Source organism: Calliopsis andreniformis, chromosome 6 (genome assembly GCF_051401765.1).
Source record: "Calliopsis andreniformis isolate RMS-2024a chromosome 6, iyCalAndr_principal, whole genome shotgun sequence".
Classification (NCBI taxonomy): domain Eukaryota; kingdom Metazoa; phylum Arthropoda; class Insecta; order Hymenoptera; family Andrenidae; genus Calliopsis; species Calliopsis andreniformis.
In genome coordinates, this window is record NC_135067.1 from 21,223,003 (window position 1) to 21,245,460 (window position 22,458).

At 47.5% G+C, this 22,458-nt stretch overlaps 1 protein-coding gene across 3 annotated transcripts in view; it reads left to right on the plus strand.

Annotated features, from left to right (window-relative positions):
• The window catches only part of Lilli (AF4/FMR2 family member lilliputian), a 139,580-nt gene that overhangs the window by 21,154 nt on the left and 95,968 nt on the right, over positions 1-22,458 (plus strand). Inside the window, exon 1 of one of the 3 annotated variants that reach the window (XM_076381526.1) lies at positions 9,689-10,293. The exons of the other annotated variants lie outside the window; for them this stretch is intronic. Coding sequence (XP_076237641.1) covers positions 10,280-10,293 — 14 coding nt within the window. The 5' untranslated portion in view covers positions 9,689-10,279. Of the gene's footprint in view, positions 1-9,688; positions 10,294-22,458 lie in introns of those variants that run through there. 3 annotated transcript variants of the gene reach the window in all.

Below are 22,458 nucleotides of genomic sequence, written 5' to 3' on the forward strand. Positions count from 1 at the left end.
ATCTCTTTACTCTAGAAATAGTACACATTCCTGTACTAGGAGAACAAGCTTTTTATCATAAATATCTTGTGTCTCCAATCGGGTACGACCCGTCAACACCGATCAACGTTGGCCTCTGACGTTGACACGTCGAGGAAACAAGAGACTGGATTTTCTTTATTTCCCCTAGCGCGTGGAAGGTAAACCAGCTTAGAGACGAGAGGAGCCTCGTTTGTCCACCGTGTTCTGTCTCGCGGGAACGTTTCGATACGCGCGAAAGATAGGCGCGTGTGTGCACCCGATATATATTTAGCGTGCGCGGTATTTCTCGACCCACATACTCATCGGGAGGCAGAATGTCTCGTATGCGTGGGGTCATCCCACCGTTCAAGCGACAAAGACGTTGCTTCTTTTTCTTCTTTCAGCCCGTCCTCTTCTGCGTCGACCGCTCGAGAAAGGGTCGCTGTGCAACCTCAATTTTTAAGAGGCTCCAGTCGCTTCATTCTCTTTTTGGGCCTTCTCCGAGCTTTAAGTGGGGAGTGATTTCTTGTTAACGCTTTGAGCCAGCCGGTGCTACTATTATCGGGACTGCTGAATCTCCAGCACGCTCGTCCCGACGAACACGGACTTTCAATGAGCTATCATTTCAAGAGCGACTTTATTCGAATCAATCTGTTCCTATGGTCTCGGTATAATGAATTCTCGTTTTTTTAAATTCTGCTACAGAGGAAAGAAAAGAGTCTTCGATATTCTAGCTTCAGATCTGATTCTAAACGTCGCATTGTATTCATATTATCCTGAATTCCTTCTACTCCTATCAATCGGCTGATATAGCAAGCAAATAGTCGATAAAACTACGCTGCGGTGGTTCGCAAAGAATCGCACTCGTCGGCAGAGAACTATGACTCACTGTCAGCGGGCTAGGGGAGGGCTGGTAGACCTAAATCAATGTGCAGTTTCGACGCTGTCGGTGCATTATCGCGACCCTCTTGATTCGTTTTGCGCATCTGTGCGTGACCCTGTTCCGGTTGGGGCTCGATAAGATCGTTGAAAGTCGAGCTCGACGAGGGATCTCGCGGCGAGTGCATTGGACGAAGCGATTCGTTGCATCCTTGGCGCGCTGGCCTCTCAGACTGTCCACCTCGGTGGCAGAGTACGCGCGGGAAGCGTTAGAACGCGCAGAGGACGTGAAACGAGCGTGCAAACCGCAAGTGCACGCTTCATAAATTCATGGCCGTGGTTCCGGCCGAGGTGGCCGATGCAGCGCCTTTAATTGGTTTCTACGCATCTGGGATTGCTTCGGCGGCGGCAGTAAACCAGTATCAAAGATTTATCGACAGATCGGTCGACTCGGAGCGTTAAAGTGTATCGTGGCCCCGCTGCAGCCCGGAGATTAAATTGAATCCCGCGGATGGAAGTTCCACGGTCAAGAAGTAACAGCTCCTCTGAGTCGTTTTCGTGTTCAGTATCGTTCGATCTCGACCAGAGGGAAGGTTCCCCGCGTGGATTGCTGGGCGTCGTCGTCTCGCGGTTAAGCCGCGTAATTCGCGGTATCCTCGATAAATCATACTAAATGGGGCGATCGTGTAACGCACGATCGCGTTAGATCGCACATGGCGCCGCGGCATTGTTGGCCGTACTTTATTGAATCGATAAACGCGCCCCCTTGGCACGCGTAGCCGAGGGATGTACGCGGCCGAGTATCGCCAACAAATACACCCCATTAATTGCAAATGAAACGTAATATTTGCCCGAAGCTCCGCGTGTAGCTCCCCTGCGGCGCTCCAGCTTGTCCACTTTTCTCACCGTTGTGGTCTTGCTCTATCGACAAGGTTAATTGTAACTTCGCCTTACCTTTCTGCTGACCGTAGTGTGTGTACTGTACAAAAAACAATCGCTTACTTAGATAATGATATCTCACTTATTATAGAATTGTTCTAAATAGATATGTCAATGCTTTCAAATATTTTAAGTATCAATCTTCCGAAGCCTCTTCGAATTTACAAATTCTACACTATTCTCTACATATTTGTGTACATATTATTCTGTACTGTTCTGCACGAATCTAGTAAAAGCCTCCTGTCACCACCAGCTGACTTGGCTCGCGACATGGACCATAAAAATTTGTAAAGCCAAGCAGACTGGCAACGTCACTCTTCTTCTTAACAAGTAGCACATATGCGCAGGGTCGATTCCTTAAAATAAATGAGAAGCATGGTAGAACCAATAAATTAATTGAGAAAAAACAATCGATTAATCGTGGGAAAATGAATATAGATTTCAGCTAAGACGTTTACTCTTCCACGCGATACAGCAAATACAATTACGTTTCATTGATGGGGCGTATCGATACGCCATAAGCAGCTTGCCCGTGGGCGACAAACTAATTCGCTTCGTTCAGAAATAATGACGGCGGATAGTCATATCGGAGGTAACCGGCACGGCGCTGGCTAATCGCAGTAATCTCTGATAACTTGTAGCTCCGGCGTCAACTGGTTCGCCACGCTCGGTCCATTAATATCGAGCGATATCTAGGTTGGCGGAAGGCGGTAGGTGATAGAACGGAAAATAGACGTTGGTGAATTATGGTCGGAGTCACTTTGCCGCTAGAAAATACATTTCGAGTCGATCTCGAGATATTTCTGCCCGAGTCTTTTATATCGCGATCATTTCTACCGAGCAAAATTACAGGTAGGATTGTTGCAGGACTCGACGCCAGTTGGAGAATTAATGCTCGTGAAGTAATGCATTCATCGACCCATCTAATCGACAGCGAAGATCTAGGTAATCTCGATCGGACTCGCGCGAGCACCGCTGTCGTTTTAAACGTGAATGATAATCGGGTCGGGTATTTATTTGTTTAGTAATACTCGCAATTAGTGCGGTAATATAGGCAGTGATTTATCGCGCACCTCGGGGTGAGTCCAATGGAAAGTAGCAGCGTGTGCCGATGAAATCTAAGGTGCTGATAGGAATTGTTTGCTGGATTACGCGATGTAGTAGTAAAATCCATATCTGTTAGCTTTGATTTAACTCCATCCTTCAATGAAATGTTGAAACATCGTAAGGTACAGTAGTTCATAGATAAGGGTGTATTCGGATAACTTCTCTGTACAATATTTATTATAAATGTAACGGTAATATTCCCTCGTGTACGTGTATTAACAGAAATTGCGATAATTTATTGCATAAATATAATATATTCACATGAAAAGTGGACTGTGCATGTTTTTATTAAATGCTTCGAAGAGATAATACAATTTGTCAGGTGAAATTAAATATACAATCTTCGTAATTTATTTTAATAAATGATGTAACAACATAATTCATTATCTCGTTCAACGCATCTCATTTGTTATCTTATTACCAATTCATATAAATATCCGTTATATCCATGCATCGAATTGTCGAAGCAACACGAAACACTTGACGTTTTACGATCTAACAGTGTCTGCACTCCACCCCGGTTACAAAAAGGTAAGAAGAATTCCCACTCCATTTTTACCGAGTGAAAAACGCTCGAGCCATCGAAGCGATATGAATCGTCTGTGTGCCGGAGGCTTTCTGGAGATCCCCTCGAATTCCGACATCTTTGACACCGTCCTCGAGATCCCGAAGAAATCACGGTTTAGCGAGCGTTACGCGCCCCCAGCCCCTTGACGAGGTCGCTCCATTAATTTGTCCGTTACGCGTAGTCGAGTAATATCGATAGTATCTGGCCGCGCGAGGGAGAGTTGGCGGTTAGGGTGGCTGGCGCGGGGGAGGGAGCGGAGGAGGCGCGGATTCACGGGTTACGTTGCTCGGATTCTGACGTCACGTCGCTTGTACGCAAGTGTACTACTACCAGCAGCGGCGATACTAGCGCGTTACTACTTCTACTATCACCACCACCACCACCCGGCACTGACGCCGTCGCGACGGTAGGGGCTGCGCTCGCGACACCAACACCGATAACCGCTCCTACCCCGCCGCGTGACGCGGTGTCGCTATCACAGGCGAACCTATCGTCGTCGCTACCATCGGGTTCGCCTGTGTTGCGTCACTCGCCATTCCGTTATCATCGTTGCTGACTGCAACATCGAAACGGTCACTACTACCGCCGCGGTTCCACCACTTTGACACGCAGTACTGGGTGGAACGAACGTAACGACCTCTTCTGATGCACCCCAAAATAGGACAAAGTGAATGGGGGTCGGTGTCGTCCGCGGCTCGTAAGCTAAACTGTCCTCACACACATTTTTATTGTTATTATAGGTATAAACGTTCGTAAATAATACTTCCTATACTTGGGTGTATACCTACGCAAAGTGTTAAGCACCTGAAGGCTATTTTACTCCTTAACGTGGTATAGAAGCAAAACGTTTTCCCACTTTGAGTGGGATCTAGAACCTTTGGTAAAGTTGGAGAATTGTGCTAGAGAACTACTTCGTGTGCAAGGTTATGCCCCCGTTCTGTGTATTGTTACTGCCAGTTCCGTGGAAAGAGGCAATGAGGGAAAGTAGACATTTTTGTACGATATTGTAGAATTCGATAGGTAAAACCTTGAAGAAAAGGCGATGAGGGGAAAGTCTGCACGGCAAGGTAGGGAGAATTTGGCCTTGGACACGTTTACCCAGCGCATTAGGTAATCCACTAGTGGTAAAAAAAGTTGAGAAGTCAAGGATCCACGAGTGTCCTCTAGTAGGCCCTTCAGAATCTATAATCTATGAAGAATGCGACACAGACCTCCTAAATTGTCGTTCAAGTGCCCTCTCCATTACTTTCACGGTTGCTACATTTTCTTCACCCAGTATACCACGTTGCATTACTCTGTTTACCACCACAAAGTCGTCGACAGACTGTACACGCGTACAGAGCGTGAAGGAAACAGAGAAAAGCGACTAGGACAGGGGACCTAGTCGAAGAGGGACAGAGCGATAGAGAAGGGATGAGAGCGACGCGAGAAGTCGTAGTCGAGCGGGATACGGATAGTCGCTTCCTTTTTCGGCCTCCTTCTTTCATACTTTTCCCCCTCTTTCTTCCACCACTGTCGCCCGTCTCTCTCCCCTCTCTCCCCTCTCTCCCCCTCTGCCCTTGCCTCTCTGTCGCTCTCAGCCAGGTGCTCGCCGAATTACCGCAGAAGTAACGGAAGAGGGAAAAAGAGGAAAGAGGGGGCGGTGGGAAGGGAGACGGAGAGAGAAAGCGGCAACGAGAGAGCCGATACCTAATCCTCCCTTGGTTGGCCCACCCTCGGCAGGAAATCAATAGAGAGGGACTCGCTCTATCCCTCCCTCCTTCCTCTCTTTCTTTCCGTCTCTGTTTCCGTCCCGCTGTTCTTTCTTTTTCGCGCTCGTCATCCCTTTGCCTGGTCGAGTCGTGGCACACCGGTCGCTCCGACGAGTTTAGAAACAGCCTCTCGTTTGCACCCACCCTCTGCCCCGACCCCGCGCTCCCTCTACTCCTCCGTTCAACTTGGTTGCTTATCCAGCGACACAAGGTTCCGAAATGTCGATCGTCTTGGTTCTTCGAGCTTTTCCTTTATCTTCGGAGAGAATAGGGTCTGGGAGTCGATTGATTCGTCCGAGAATCGATCGATAGTCCAGGCCGAACCGAAACTCGTGCACCCTTGGTACAGAGTCAAGGTAACTCGATGGAAGGTTATCGATGTTCTGGGATTAAGCGCGACACCGACGAGAGGTTCCCTGTCGACATTGATTTTTCTCGTTGCCGAAAAAGCAGGCCACTCGTCGTCCCGGCTGACGGCCTGACGAGAGTCTTTAAAGCGATTCAGGTAGCTTTCCTCAATGAGAGGTCGAGTTCCACCGGCTCTTCCTCCTCGAGCTCTTTAAACCGAGACAGCCGCGTGACGGCTGACAATGGATCGATGCCTGACGGAGAGGCGAGCTGTTCTGCCGCGTCGTTGAGCGCGTCTCGACGAAACGATTGCTGCTTGCTTTATAATAATGGAAATTACATGCTAGTGGATGTAATAAATTAATCGTTGCACGGCAATTAACCCGTTGCGGTAGAGGGTTATGAGAGAGTAATTGTGACGTATAAATGAGGGTTAATCGCGGGGAGAACACTTTGAGCTGGAGGAGAAATTGAAGAAGCAGAGATTGAGAGTTTCCCACGTGAATAGTGGAAGTCAAAGTCGAGCTTTCGTAGAAGCGTGTGCGTAGTTGGAGAGGCTGGAAGGACTGAAAGGAGTGATGACGGTGATGGGCGGCGCTTCCGCGTGACGTGGCGGAAGTCGTGCGTCACTGGTGACGTAGCACCGTCGAAAGAGGAACGTCCGAAAGAGGCCATTGACAAGGACTTGTTGCACGTCCTTTTCTGCGTACGTTCCAGTGTCTCTTGATCCTGTCTAACTATCCAGACAAATTCTGCTCGGATCAACGTTTCAGGAGTTTGGACCAGTTGCTGCATTTACATTTTTAGATCTTCTCGGTCCCTTCAAACCAGATGGGTTCAAATATCCTAGATAGAAGCTGAATTTTTGCGTGGAACGAAACAAAGCAGCAGAAACTTGTTGCACGTTCTTATATCTCTCTAGGTTTTGCTATTTGGCTAGCCAAAAGAATGTAACGCCAATCGTGGATACTCTTCTAAGTAACTCGACGGAATTTTCTGATTCAGAATTTGGAAGACGAGGCAAAGTAGCATATACTTGTTGCACGTTCTTTTGTGTATTTGTCCCTTGGCATCCCCAGCTCCCTTTGCTGGGTTAACCAAGAGAATGTAATTCCATTTTCCATCGGGACAATCGTTGGAGGAATTTTTCTACTCAGGATCTAGCTAAATTGAAGCAAAGTAACTTAGACTTGTTGCACTGCCTTTTGTACACGTACTCTTTTATACTTTTTGATCCCTTTACTGGGTCAATTGGACGAACCTAATTCCACTTCCACTTAAGACAGTTGCACGCCGAGTTGTCGTCTACATTTGTTCCCTTTCTTTGAAATAAGAAATTGTAGAGTGCTCGTGGAGCACAAAGTCGACTTGTAGCCACGATGAAGCAAAGCATGGTGGACTTGTTGCGTGTTCCGATATCCCTCGATCTCGTTACCGAATTAATCCAGCTATTATAAGTAATTGGCACTCGGAGAGGGGGCGTCGGTCTCACGTGCTCGGCGCTGAAAAAGCCTCCCTCTGCGGAGGCTGGGGTAAGATGCAGCAAAGTAGCGTAGACTTGTTGCATACCCATTCGCGCATGTGTGTCTCAAGTCTGTTACCATAGACCAGCAAAATGGGGAAAGTTGGTTGGTGTTTGACGCCACGAGGTCGTAAATCCTCGATGATCGATTCGATGGCTGGTACGCTCGCGAGCCACGATTTCTACGCGAGCCTGACACGGATTTGCTCCACCGTCGAACGTTACGCGATCGTCGACGTTCGTTCAGAGGCGTCGAACGAAGAAATTGTGTCTTGGCCCTGGTGTTTCCCTGGTAACTCTGCTCCCCCGCGTTCACGAAATTTAAAAGCGACTTAGCGTCGCCTTAATCAAACAGCTGTTTCACCTTGTCTAATCGAAGTCGCGAAATGAGCTTGTGATATCTCGATCGAGACAAGGCCAGCCCTGTAAATTAGTAAGTCACCGCTTGGTGCAAAGGTTCTGCCAATTTCATTTGCATAATCCTCCCCGTTACTCCCCCTTTTTTATTTCTTCGCTAAAAGGGGTGGACAAAGTCGAGATATCGAGGCGTGAGATCTTCTTAAGCAGCTTTGAGCGTTGTTGCTCTTTGGCCGTAGGAGGGTCAAATAGGGTCATGAATATTTGTATACAAATGATCGTGGAGAGATGGACGGAGAAACATTCAGTTCTGATGCTGATAACCTTAATCGATGACTTCGATAAATCTGGTAACATGTAGTTATTACTCAAACTTGTTGCACAATTTAATTAACGATCACCAAATGAAGAATTCTGGAGGTTTTGTAATTGAAGGTTGTTGGAGTATTGGTACATAATCACGACAACTATGGTTAGCATTGACGATTTTGATTATGTCACAACTTCCTTGTTCCTCTTATTATGAGTACCATTAAATAGCAGAATAGCTGAAGATTAATTACTTATAGGACTTCCATTTTTTGTAGTCTCTTCTACTAATTTTCGACGTTCTTGCCTTGTTGATATGTATCTACTTTCCGTCGAGAAACAGGACTAAATGTCAGCGTTTCCTGTTTTTCTGTTCTTATGCGGTTACAAAGTGTTTCCTGTGTGGTCAGAAGTAATCAGGATTTTGCTGCTCTGCGCACAAGGATATGCCACGGTTTGCTGTTCGTTAATAGCCTGACCTCTGGAAATTAATGAATGAAACCTTATCGACCAATATCATTTGCGAAAGCACAGCAGTGTTTTTGCAACAAAGGGTAGCGGAAAAATGAAATTTCCTCCTGACTTTTTATGCGATAAACTGTTCAAAGAGATAAATAGCGACTATTTACATTGACAAATCCAGCAGTTCGATGCGATACGAAGTCATATATTTAAATATCTGCATAATTAAGTAATGGTTATGAAACAGTACCGATTAACATTCATTACTCTATGCAACGACACTTTTTGTTGCTACACCAAATTCGCTTCGTACCATTGCCGAACAATTGTATAACGAAACGTTGAAGCTATAAATTAATGAGCGTATCACATCTCATTTCTATTAATCTTTGCACTGTTTATAGCATGCGCATTAAAAGTAATAGCATAAAAAAGTGAACTATTTAAATCAAATTAAAAGCCCTCATGGTGTAAAATTATTTACTACAAAGAGGATTTACTGCCTGCTCTACCAATACTGGTACAACTACAGTGCTTATTTGTTACGTAAAAGCAATTGGAAAAAAACAACGATAAAGTTAAAGGAAATAGCTACACATAAACGACAGTACTACCATCAAAAACAAACGTCAAATAGTTCCCCTTAAAATTTACGTAACAGTGAAAGGCGATCCATACCGCGAAAATGAAAGCCTCGTTTAACCACATTTCGTTATCTTATCAAGCAACCGAAGGATCGAATTTGAATGAAGCTTTATCAGACGAACGTCCCCGACCCTCGTGGTTCGCAATTGTCGATAAGTAAGGTGAGAGGCCTCGGTGCTGAAACCTCCCGGCAGATGGCGACAGTGTAACAGGTGCGCTCGACCAATCGGCGTGCGCGCTGTCCCCCCCGAGCGTCCACCGATTGGCGCTCTGGCGGTGTCACGAACAGCGATCGCAATATGGCTTCCGCCACCGCCAGCAAGTGAGAGTAGCTCCGAAGGTGATACCGAAACATGGTGGAATATTTAAGGGTGCGCGAGACGAGTCGCGCGCGTCAAAATCGCTAACGTGTCCCTCGTTAGAGAAGTGTCGATTCGGTTTTGGACAAGTGTTGAGGAGAACTGTGTACGACGCTCGAGAAACAAAACACTTCGGAGAGGGGTAGACAGAGAGTGAGCGAGTGTGTCCGCGGGTGAGAGAGGGACGGCGTGACTGTGTTCTGTCTTGGATGGACAGAGACGAGCTGCATACACGGGGCACGAGTTCGAGAGAGACAGAGTGACAGAACGATACAGCAGTTCGTGACACGAAAGCGTGCCGATAGAGGAAACGAAGGGCCCTCGGAGGGTCGTCGCGGGATCGTCTTCGAGTCGTCTTCGAGTCGTCTTCGAGTCGTCGAGGATCGGCTAGCGCGACGGTGGCGATCGAAAAAATAGGGGAGAGAGCGGCGAACGTTCGGACGGTGCGCGCGACGAGTCACACACGTCGCGGTTGTGTGAGTCCAGGTCCCGTGCACGCCGTGCGTCCCCGCGCGCGTGTGTAGGTGCGCGTACGCGCGACCGTTTCGGAGCTGGAAATTGAAGGAGGACGGGCAGACGCGCCGCGAACGAGTGGAAGAAGAATGAGAAAAAGCGCACGGAGGCACGGGGTGCGCATCGACGACCACGTAACGGAGAGAGCGACCGTGTGAGAGCGAGAGAGCGGGGCGACGTTGCCAGAGTTTTCCTTCTCGCGCGTTCCCTGCCGTGCAGCACGTCCCTTCGTGGCGGCTGCCACACGAGAGAAAGACCGAAACGGAGGATAATGTGACAGAGAGACAGAGAGACAGAGAGTCCGATAGAGCGAGAGAAGACAGAAGGGGGCGCCGAGCGACGTGACTCGCGCGAAAACGATCTAGGGAATTTTCGTGTTCGATCGAATTTCTATTCAACGCGCCGGTTACGAGTGTGTGTTTGTGTTCTCTGGACGCGCGATTCGTGGATGCCATGAGACCAGTCCCGATGACGTACGACCGAGACACGTGACACGCCGAGCTGGCCTGATCGACTAGCCATGAAGAAGCCACGGTGAGTCTTTCACACGTTCTCATAAATAGGAGCCTCGCTTCGGCTGGATTTCGTGGACAGAATTCCTTTCTCTCCTCGATAGTCAAAGCTAACACGACCTCTAGATAATGCCACACCGCGTTACGACCAATCGTATAACGTAACTGTGTGTACTGCTGTGTATTGATATCCATCGTGAAATTCGACTCTGCAAATAGGGGCTGCGAGGGTCAGAGGATGTTAGCAAATTTTCGACTCACGAGCTACGCCGTTGAATGCCGGAGCGGGTACAGGAGTCGTGTTGGTGAAATGACGCGATTACGGGGGGATGAGTCAGAAGATTGACGCCTTGTTTATCGATCTCGAGCGCGGTGGATGCTCGTTAGGGTATCGATATTGGGGTAGGCGCTTTCAATAACCTCGATACGCCGAGCGGCGTTTTCAATCGAGCCGGTCCAGAGGCTTCGAGTAGCTTTCAGTATAATGCATAAACGTATTATCGGCACCGACGACGACGATAAGATAAATAGTTGTATAGTCCTTGTGCTCCCTTTTCTCTAGGTCGAATTGCATCAGTTATTCCGTGCTCTGTCGCCTAGAACGCACTTTGGATTCTAGACGAGTCGGTCTTGCTCGCTTCGCGCTCTCAATTCGAGCTCTAAAACTCCACCCTTACGGCACACTGACCGCTCTCTCGAGAGAGAGCACTTCCACACGTGTGTGAGAACACTCGGCTCAACGGTGGCCACCTCGTCACTGTGCTCCGTGATTTTCTTATCAAGTAAACAAAGTAAGTCGACGCTTTCGAGCTTAGACTCTAGCTGCGTGTTTGCCTTGCGCAATCAAAGGTTGCTTCATCGCAAATCTTTCATGAATATTTCGTTAATTTCGTCATGTATGGCAGCTGAGTGGGTTTTTCTTTCTAGATGTAGATAATACAAAATATTATTCGATAAGCAACAAGAGATACTGTCTAGACTATTCATTTTCGAGGGTATAGAGATATTATCGGTCAGAGATTTCAAATCACTTTCTAAATTAACTTTGGAACTTTGATATTAGTAAATGGTTTCTCGCTAGAAGAAGATAAATTCACTGGAGAGACTTTGCTTTCGATCGCCTCGTCTTATCACCACGTTCAATTTTGATTCCCATTGTCAGTATTGTCGTTATCATATTTCTCTTCTGAATCGATAAGAAGCTTCTCAAGAGCTTTCAACTTCCACTGGTACCATCGACAAATATTCAAGGTCTCAGAAAATAATTGTGATTCGCAAAACCTTTCTCTTCAAATGGCTTTTTCGTAAAGCCATTTACACTAATTAAAACATTGTTGAATGCTCGACGCACCAATTCCGCGCGTTATCGTCGCTTTCGCTGATAAATTCACGGACGATTCCATCTTCCGACGAACCAGCGCTATTTTTAGCAAAGCGTCTACGAGTCCTACTTAATTATCTGGTCGGTGTTGGGGCGAATCACGAGCCGAGGACCGAGCGATACGTGTTTCGGCTGCTTGTTAACAAAATTTCCTCGGCAGCGTATCGCTCGCATCGATCGCTGGCTCGATTCGGGTCAGAGAAACTATTGTGCGCTCGGAGCCGATCGAATCGTGTCGGGAATCGCGGCAGCGCGAGCCAAGAAGAGTATCAAGAGGAAGGCGGGAGGAAAGAAACGCGCTCTAGCACTCTTGGGACGCGTCGACAAGAGGAGACGAGGCAAGGAGACACGAGGAATTCGAGCCCCGAAGTCAAGAAGCGAGAACGTTCCAAATACTCGCTGCGGTCCTCGGCGACGACGATTGAACCGAGTTGCGTAGGTTGCTAAATTATGAGAGGAGTAGAAAGACACAAGGGAGTCTTACCAGTTTTAGTCACGAAAATTTATGCGAATCGAAACTTGTTACTTTTCTGGCTTTCCTGGGATGCCTGAATTACTCAAAAGAGTACACTAAATTAGATGTATATATCGTTAATTTAATTGCTCGCTGTTAGACCGTCGTAGAAGAGCAATCGTATAGCTCCGGCATGCGAGATGCGTCTCTGGTAATAGCCTGGGATATTTCGGTGTCAGTCGTTCTAAAAGTAACTACTTTCTTAAAAATTAAAGTTTGGAAGAAGGTCAATGAATAGCATCGCCGTGGCGAAAGGATTAATCGAGCCTTTCACTGCTCCGTGACACTTTATTGCGAATGACAATTTAGATTTCTCATCGCACAGGTTCGCTTCCTAACAAAGTAACTTGCAGCGATCCGGTGTCGCGACAAGTGTCAGGTGGGAGAACGGGAACGCGTCAGAATCGCGTTTGACGCGACAAAAACTCGTTCGTGCGTGGTCACGCGTGCGTACACCCGAGCCACTACTAATAAGCAATAATTGATTTCAAATAGTTGGCCAGACACAGGCGGTCCGCTCTACGCGCGCGTGCTATTGAACGGTATTCTCTTACATACGGTCCATCACTGAAAATCCTAATTACGGTTCTCTGGTTGACCGTCAATGTTGTCGCGTTTCACAAAGATTATAGGTTGAATACGATTACCAGGCAAATCTTGTAATAGCCTTCTGTACAGTTCAATTGATTTTCACCACGCAGCTACAAATGAATTTCCCTACAAGAAGACTGTGTACAATTATATAGGAGTTCTAATTCGCTCAAAATCGAAAGTCACAAAGTTGCACGAGCGTTGATCGAAAAAAACGTCTACCGACGAGAGGCAACCAGTAGGAAGCATACCTACAGCAGAGCTTGGTCGATCTAAAACTTGCGCATACCTCGAGGAGGCTCGAAACGCGCGGCAAATGCTTAGCGGGCTACCGCGGCATGGGAGACATAAAGTATGCAGAAAACGAGCACCATTCCGCGCTTGATTTTACTGCTTATTCACCCCGTACACACCGAGACACGCTCGGCCCCCGGTACGCGGTCAGACGATCTCCTTCTGCTATCGAGAGGAGACGCCCGCCCCCGGCCTCGCCATAAAATCTCACGACCCATTATCGCAAATTCTGGCCTATCGACTCGCCGATCTAATTCAATCTCGGGGAACCCTTTGGACATTGTAACTTCCGCGACACGCTCGCGTATCTCTTTCCGTTTCTGTTTTCGCGCCTCTAATTTCACGCCGTTGCTGTTCGCGCCTGCCTCGCGCGCGATTAAATCACCAGTAGGATCGTGTACGCTGTTAGAATCTCGACGGTCCGGAATTTAAACTATCGCGGCAGGATCTTGGGGCCTCGTGATGGGTGGCGAGATGGGGTACCTGCTGATTCTCAGCGAAAATGTCAGATCAGAGTGTGTGATGCAACTGTCTTCAGAAAAAGGAATGTTTCTTAACCCTCTGAGGATGATGGATGTGTAAGGGTAATGTCTCTCATTTTTTCGTGTGTCACCGTCAAATGTATACTTGTCCGCAGTTTATATTTCTCAAATCTTGAGTATGCCGTCGTTGCACCCTTATCAGGTCTGCGTCTAAGAGTCAGGCTAACCCAACTCCCTTTTTCTAAAGTTCAATTTCAAATGGGTGATCGCGTTTGTTCTTCTGCCCTCCTTAAAGAGTAACAAAAAAGGTGGACTTGGGTCAGATCGACTCCCAGGTACAAAGTTTCCTCCCAAAAGTGTCGTAAAAAATCGCCAATGGTTAGATACAGTATCGCCTGAATTTCTCCCCGTCTGTGAAACCGTTCGTGGCCACAGATGCCCATGGAAGTCAGGAATCCCCGTTAACGGTAGAATGGCACGCCGAGCGAAACAATTATCGAAGCGCGGCGTTGTCGTCGCGTCGCGTCGCGTCAGTGGGAATTCCGTGGGACGAAGACGGACGTGGAATCGAAAGAGCGGGTCGTGGCTGCCGCGAGCGTTTAGAAGAGGCTGCTGATGAGGCGAATAGAGGGAACCGTGGCTGGCAAGAACGAGAATACGAGAAGCGGCGAGAGAGGGACAGAAGCGCAGCGGAGAGAGAAGGGTGAGCCAGGGCGTGCATTCGCGGCGAGTCGACGGGGGCGTGGGTGTACGTGCGTACACAGGCGTGCGAGCGCGCCGTGTTTCCGCGCGATTTGTAATGCAGCGCAGCGTGTTCAGCCGCTTAGCACGACTACGTTACCTGGCTTTGTATTTGCGAACAGCGTGTCGGACACGACCATCGTTGGTCCACGCGCAAACGATCTCAAAACGAGCGCGAGCCTATTTCGTGGAGCGTTTCTCCGCGTACAAGGAAGAACCTATGTTTTCGAAGCTGGAAACTCGGAGGCACTGCGACGCTGAGACTCTCGAGTATTGCTCCGAACGAAGCGCTGACAGTCATCGGCGGCTAATTGACCCGTGGGACGGTTTATCGAGTTCTCGAGGGGCAACCAACACCTACGACTTTATTGTCCAGCCTCTCGAGCCGTAAATACAACGTAAACGATCGTGAAATTGCAGGCGTACGATTACACTCCCCTCGGCTCGCCGCAAAGACGGATCGAGCGGGAGGTTATCGATGGCTGGACGGGATAACGTTGAAAATCGGCAGCTAGAAACGGCCTGTGAAATCGATGTTTATCGCGGCCATCGAGCCGGCCATTCAACGGGGTAATCGAGTTAGGTAATTAATATGTTTGATCGTAACAGACCTATCGGATGTTGGAGGATATTGATAATAGGCCTGTTACACGGGAAAAATTATGGCCTCCGTATCAACGATTACACCACGAGCCAGGGAATCGCGCCGACGTCGCGCGCCGCCTCTGACCAACAGATTTATGAGATAAAATCTGATTCTCGTATCGCGCGAGAAGCCACGCGCGAGTTATTCATTTCTACGATATCTCTCGATTTTTGCGGACCATTATTTCAATGACTCTTTATCGACTGCTGAAACATTAAAGCGATTGTTAATTCAAGAATTAGATTAGTTCGAGTCCATTGAATTATTAGTTTTATCTGTTGCTATAAATTGTGTAAAATCAGTGTCTAAAACTAGGATTGGATTATATTATGGTCACAAAGGGGTTAGGGAAACTATTTCGAACATCCTTTACAGCAGTAGACAATACACTAAGTTGAGTGGATAATTTATAGCCATTTCTGTGTCTAAATCAGACGTAAGGTTCTCTCCCAAAACGGAAGTGATCGACGTCCCTCGAATTCAGGGTGAATAATTGAAGGACAGATTTAACCACTTTCTCAAGTTCCGTTCGTGTAACTAACAGCATTCTATTTGCAGATGTTACTCGCGATTTATGCAATATCACACGGGACTATTTAGGTTCACGTTAATAATGGAACTATCTGCAGGCGACCGTTTCGAGTTATTTGTCGTCAATTTTAGCCATTGTCTCAGAGCCATTGATTCACGGGACAAAATCTGTCTTATTTGGAGCGATTACGCGCGCGTCGCGTCGTTTCCGTATCCCTTGGCTTGTGTCAATAGTGAACACGCACACACACGTTCGTAAGGCTTTCCTTAGGGTCGCTGGTGGGTCTCTTTCCGCCTCGATTTCCTAGGATCCTGGAGTTCTCTGTACCCGATAACTCCCCGATAAAGGCTGCGGCTGACAAGCTATTTTGATAAAGGCAGCCTCGGCCATACAGGCGTTGTCCTCGTCGTCTGCAATTTCAGCCGCTCAAAGCTACTATTAGCCTGCTCGCTGCTGTTTGATACACCTCGCGAGGTATTCCTATCGCTCGAGTTACGCACCGACGAAAGTAATCAATCAGCTGGTTAGCGGGTTGAACAAATCCTTCTTTGTCGAGTAAACCAAGTCTGCTTCTTGGATTGATACTTAATAGAGGACAGTAGGCTCCAATGGTCACAAAATTTGTATTATCCTGTACAAAATGTACCCTGAAATATATTATGTTCCAGGTAGATAGATATTCAAAGCTCTCAGGAAGAGTCTTTCTCGACGTGAAAGAGGAGCATAACGCCGACGCTTTCACAGGAGGAGCTTTCGATTCAAAGTTATATACCTCGGCCTCTCGAGATAGAATTGTTTCGAAGCCGAGTCGACGTTAGTATTTCATGCAATGGCGGGAAGAGGGCCGCAGGGGGTGTGAAAAATTGTTAAAAATCCGTGGGAACGTGATCGGGCAATCCGCGACGAGATTCGAGCGAGAAGATACGAACCCCTGCGTATTTTTCGCCCGCGTTTCTCCGGGAACAGTGCAGTAATTCTGGTGAAACAGCGAAACAAAGACCGCGAAAGGTTTACGATGGTTGCACGCGTGCACGGTGAATCTATAATGGAATCGTAGCGGGCGATGTTTCCCCTCTGTGTAGGAGTGGGTAGGAAGCAGGGGTGGCACGGAAGGGAAAACGAGCGGAGAAGATGAAAGGTCGAAGACGCGTTGTCGCTCTATCCTCTATCGATTTCGCGACGAGTTACGCTGCCACGGCGATTATATTTTATTTATCCGAACCAGTCACTGGAGCGGCTATAGTTCCAAAGCATTTCCCCTTTTCCTGCTCTGTTTTCTTCGTCCCCTTTCACCGATCCACTGCCACGATTGACAGATTTTTTTCCATTGTTTCTGTCTCGATTCCAGTAGACACTTTCTTTCCCTCTGTGCATTCCTTCAGTTCTTACAGGGAATACCGTAGGGTATGATTTTTATCTCTTAGATTTTCCTGGTCCTCGTTGGACAAATGTTCGTGTCACGAAAGATAGACTCCCTCGAACCTGTAACGTTAAACGTATGGTTCCCAAATCATTAATCGTTCATCACCGAAACCATAAATTACCACTTTCGGTATTCGAAACAGTTACCATACAAAAATCCACTGTAATCCGAGAGTTAGAGTCGGGGGTTCACATTAGTTATGGCGCGTTAATTTTACGCAGGATCGTCGTTTGGATGTTCGATGGAAACGCGTTCGTCGACCTCTCCTATCGGAATTCGATAGCCTCGGGGGTATTATAATGAACCGTGTAACGATGCTCGTTTCGGAAAACCAGCCAGCGGCTACGGTCGCGAGAGGTCGGCAATTAATCCCTTCGATGAACGAGTGCGCGTTACGCAATTTAGCTTTACGCTTTTAATCACAATTAACACGAGTCTGGTCGCGTCCGCGCGAGGGCGGAGCCCAGGTGGAGCCCAGGTGGAGCCCAGGCGGGAAAGCTCTTTCGTGGCTTCTTTTCTTCTAGATGAGAAGGATCGTTCTGGCAACTTGGAATCGCTCGTTTTCTCCGTGAAACCGTGGACTCTTGAGGTACTGAAACGTTCTCGTCGCCTTCTTATTCGGATCCTCGGAAGCAGAGCGAGACACAGGTTCCGCGTAGGTGGCTGGCTCGTTATACGTGGGTGGATTTCCAGGGAGAGACGATCCTCGCAGCGTTTCGGTCAGAGGTCAATACAGCGGGCACGTAACCTTTAAGGGTGAAACAGGAACGGTCGACTGCAGAACGGCGCGTGCTGGTTTATCGTTCGCCGATCGTTCTCTACCGTTTCGTTGAATTATTTTGCCGTCTCGACAGCCTCTGTGGAATCGATATTACTCCATTCCATCGACGAAAGCCCTTGTTCCCTGCCGCCATAGTCGTCTATCGAGCCTTTTGCTCGCTACGCTCGTGCCACGATCATAATTATCGGTCCCTTGTCATTATCGATCGAGGCTCACTAATTAATGCGGTTTAAATTCGTCGACGCCCGTCGCGAGAAATAACGATGCGTCGATTGACGGCTGCGACGCGCTCGTCCAATTGCTCGACACTCGATCCTGGGAATCATTTCGTCGAATAGAAGCTTCGAAAGTATTTAACGGCCTGAACGGAGAAGAATAGATATCTCTGTCGATGCGGATGCCACAGGGAAGATGAAACTTTCGCGAGCGGGAAATTTGTGCGATGGCAAGGAACACGGAAATTGGTTAACAGAGAGGGTCTATTAAATTGTAAATTTATATCGCAGTGGTCGTAGTGTATGTGCGTTTGGGAGATTTGAATGCTGGAGTAATACTGTCACTGGTCACGAAGTAGCCAGCGTGTCTAGTGACTTTTATTGCAAAATTTCAGTCTACCCATTGTTTCATTTTTTATCGTCAGTACATTTTGAATTTCATCCGAATGTGGTCGTATCTCACGACCAAAAAAATGAACAAACTCATATACAATCACTGAATATTGTTTATTGAACGAGAGATTTCTTCTTACCTTCCTTAAGTAATTCAGAAAGCAATTTCACGCCTCTCGTCGGCAGTGTCTACATAATTTCCAACAGCAAAAAATTCACGAAGACCTTATAGCTCCATTAAGATTGCCAACACTTATCTCTTGAGCCCGATGCTCAATTAAAGCGTTACTCCCACTTCTGTAATTATTATCATGATTTCCCCTGTCCCGAGATAATATCGAGGACGAGGCGCATCCTTGCTCGGCGATCGTTAACCAAGGTTAAGTTGCCGGGGTCTTCCGCGATTTCTAAGGTTTCTCAGAGACACCTTATCCCAGTTCATTTACCTCCTGACCAGGAGTACCGTTGCTCGACTCAGAGGAGGGGCAGGGTTATAATCGAGGATCGCGAAGGACGCTTTGGGAGGTGGGACGAGCACCTCGCCACCCCATTTTAGAGGGGAGCGAGGAAGGATAAGCGGAGAACTTCCGTTCTGGAACGTAGTCGAGAAGGGTGAGCATCCCTGCACGCTCGAAATATTTTTATCCCAATCTTCTCTGTCGATTAACCTCCGCTTATAGCGTCGTTTACCCAGAAACCGATTAGTTATTTAGCCTCTCGGTTGCATTTATTTCGTTCTAAAAATGGCCAATCTCGCGATATCGCGCCGTTCTGAATCGACCTCCGACTCTTATCCTCCCACGAATCATCGCCTAGCTCCCTTTTAATCCTTCCCGCTGGAAATTCGTTGGTTAAACGCTATCAGCCGTGGGGAAGTACTTATCGAAAAACGAAAGTCGTCCTCAACGACCGACCGCGGATATTAATAACGGTTAGATCGATCCCTGAAGAGGCTCGGGGATTATTTAGAATCGGCGTCCGTCGACTGCTTTGACTTGGTCGACGGAGCCGCGATAAAGGCCAGAAAGGACGCGTTCGACGAGAGCTTTTCCTCTTTGATTTTCCCCCGAGCCGGGAAGCGTCGCGACGTGACAAGACTCGTTATCTTTTTGCGCGGCTACTGGGCGTCTCGTGCGACGCGATGCATAATGTTTTAATTGGACCGACTGGCTGTTTAATTCTAGGCGCAATTGATACTCGCGGAACGGTTCGGTTGCCACGAGCCGTGTTGCCCGCTTCGATGGGGGAAAAAAAGAGGAAATTCGCGCCGCTTTTTCATCGCGTGCTCGTGCACGAGCGAGGGTAGACGCTGAAACAGACGAAATGTTTATCGAATCGAGCTTCCCTTTGTCTCGACGATAGCGCGCTGTTAATATCCAGAGCCCGATTCAGCCTCGCCTCGCTGCAAAGGGGAAAAATCGTTTCAGTCCAAATAGCTTTCTCTGGATGTCGAATTTTGCACTGTTCGCAATCGCGGCTCGGTATGTATAATCGATCTTCGATGCTCGCAAAGAGCGTTTCGCTCACCGGTTTTGGCTGCAACTTTTTTCACACTACTCGTGAATTTGGGGAAAAATGCAGGGGCGATTCAATTTTTTATCCACTAATAACTGATTCATGATTTCAATGAAAAAAGGAAGGGGAATATTACGCTCTGTGCTCTCTTCAAATAACTATTACGTACTAATATAACTGAATAAAGCTTCGATCGCATAAAATAATGTATATTATATTATGAGAAAATATTATTGATTGAAAGTTAATGAGTTTAATGTCAATTGAATTTTCTTTAAAAAAGCATTAAAGATTAAAATTAAATTTCAGATCATATTGACTCGAACAGTGCATAAGTGTGAAATTGAAAAATGTTGTTTACCTTGGGTCCTTCAAATATTTCTAATTCGGTGTTTGAACTAATTAATAAATTTCTATTTTTATGAGGGCTTTCGAAGTGTCGAAAGTATCAGCTATAATTTATGGAGCCTACGTCGACCTCTGCTGACTGTAGGTGTAAACCCATTTGCATGTATTAAAATCAAATTGCGCCTGCACCGCGACTTGGTAATCCATTAGTTGTATCAATGAACGAAATTGTACAATGATTACGCTGCGTGTTTACGATATAATTATTTTGTTTAATTACACAATCGACGCGCTCGATTAAATGCCATTCATTAACTGCGGGGCTGCTTCAAAAGGGTTCCCCGGTTACCTTTGCTGTAACGTGGAACTTTCAACGCTTCCTCGAGGCTCGGCTTAATTTTTAATAATCTTTTATCGAATTTCAACCTCAAACAAGAAGTGTAGCATATCTCATATATACACTTCCTACTCGCTAAAAATTTATCGAAGATGCGAGCCAAGAGTAAACGCACAAGTGAATCTCATAGCGAATACAGTACAAGCTTACAACAAAAGAATTTTGTACATTTCCTCTTTACTGAAATCTCGACCATTGTTAAACATCATAATCCCACCAGTAGCTTACGTCCGACAAAGCCAGGACGAAAGGCTTCATCCTCTAAACTGGAAAAAGATACAACGTTCAAGCCTGCTCGATAATCCCACCTTTGATCCACCGACATCGTTTCGAGCTTATGATCACGAGGGGCGAGAAACGCGGGAAAGTAGTGAAACAAAGTAAAAAGTCGGTACTCGGGGCGGTCGCACGCGCGCTCGCGCGTTTACATCATTCCACATCGGCAGCGTGGAGCGCCAAAAGGCAGTTTTATGAACTCGTTCCGCTTGCACTTGGCGATATTACGTTACAAGACGAGCGAAAGGGACGAAAGGGCGCGGGTGCGGGCGCGGGCGCGGGCGCGGGCGCGGGCGAGGAGCGGAAGGGAGCGCGGGTGGCAGAGGGAGAGAGGGGAGGAGGTAAGAAGCGGGCCAGAATGAGAGAGGGTGAACGGCCTGCTGGCCGGTTCGTTCATTCAAAGCAGCCAGATTGTATCGTGGCGAAATTTTTCGGAAGGGCTGGCCGCCGGTATATATTCGCCTGGATGTTCGTCGTTTTGCCCTTCCACGATGATTCACGGAGAGTGGATACATCGGGACCAGGTAGAGCAGCCTTCGTCGTTGAACGATGTCTCTTCTACCAAGTTTAACCCGCCGAAATTGGGTGGTCCTCGGCCTTCTCGACACCATCCTTTTCGCCCGATGTCACGCCGTGACCTGCTCAATCCCCGTTAATTGGTTCGCGCAACTCCGCTGAAAAGAGATTTCCTAATTGCTGCAGCTCGATGACGCATTGTTTGCTGGTTACCTGCGAACAGTTATTCAGCTGCGCTACCTGGTCCCAACGATCGTGCTTCAGGTAGCGCGATTTGGGTCGCTATTGTGTCAAGGGGTAGGCATGAACAGCAGTTGGAACTTTTAGTCGCTTAACTTTTTTTATTCCTATGTGCCGGATTCATTCGCAGTGAACAATGACGTTATAAAACTGAAGATGGTACTGGCGGCTAATTAGGTGGGCGTAAATTACATGCTTCCAGGGTGGTGCGATTCTCCCGCTTCCAGTGTGCATGCAGAGTGAGAAATCCATTGATCAAGATTTGAATACAGTTCCCTGAAAAGGATTACGGTTGTTTTCAAGGTTTCCACTTGATTGTCCCATAGAACAGGTAGGAGAAAAAGAGACGCTTTGGAATCTCAGAAATTACCCTTCCTCTGGCCCGTATATTCGACAAATAGTACACAAGTACAGTCAACAACGTTCAGCAATGTTTGCCATAGAATCGATACGCTGTGCCATTCAACGAGGGCGTAATCGAAAAGACATAACGAAAGGGGAGAAGAAAAGGAGGCACGCGCTCGGATCTCGAGGTCGACCGCAATAACGTCGTCGCTTCCACTCACGAATTCCTCTCCCTTTCCCCTCTTTTCGCTCTCGTTGCACCGTTGAACACGGTCTTGGAGCGTTTCCCAGCGCAGGGGGAGCTCGCGACCGATTTCAGTTCCATATCCATAACTATTTCGCGGCGAGGTCGATGGAGGCTCGTGGAGGCGGCCTAATGGGAATAAGGGTCCCGTGGAAAGCGGTGAACGAGGAAACCGGAAGAAAAGAGGCTGAAAACAGTGCGGAGGCGCAACAGTTTGGCTGTAGAAAACTTATCGCAGCTAGTGGAGCTTTCCCGATCGAGTCGACGAGAGGGATACGGCGAGTAAAAACGAGTAGTAAAACGGTTTAGGGCC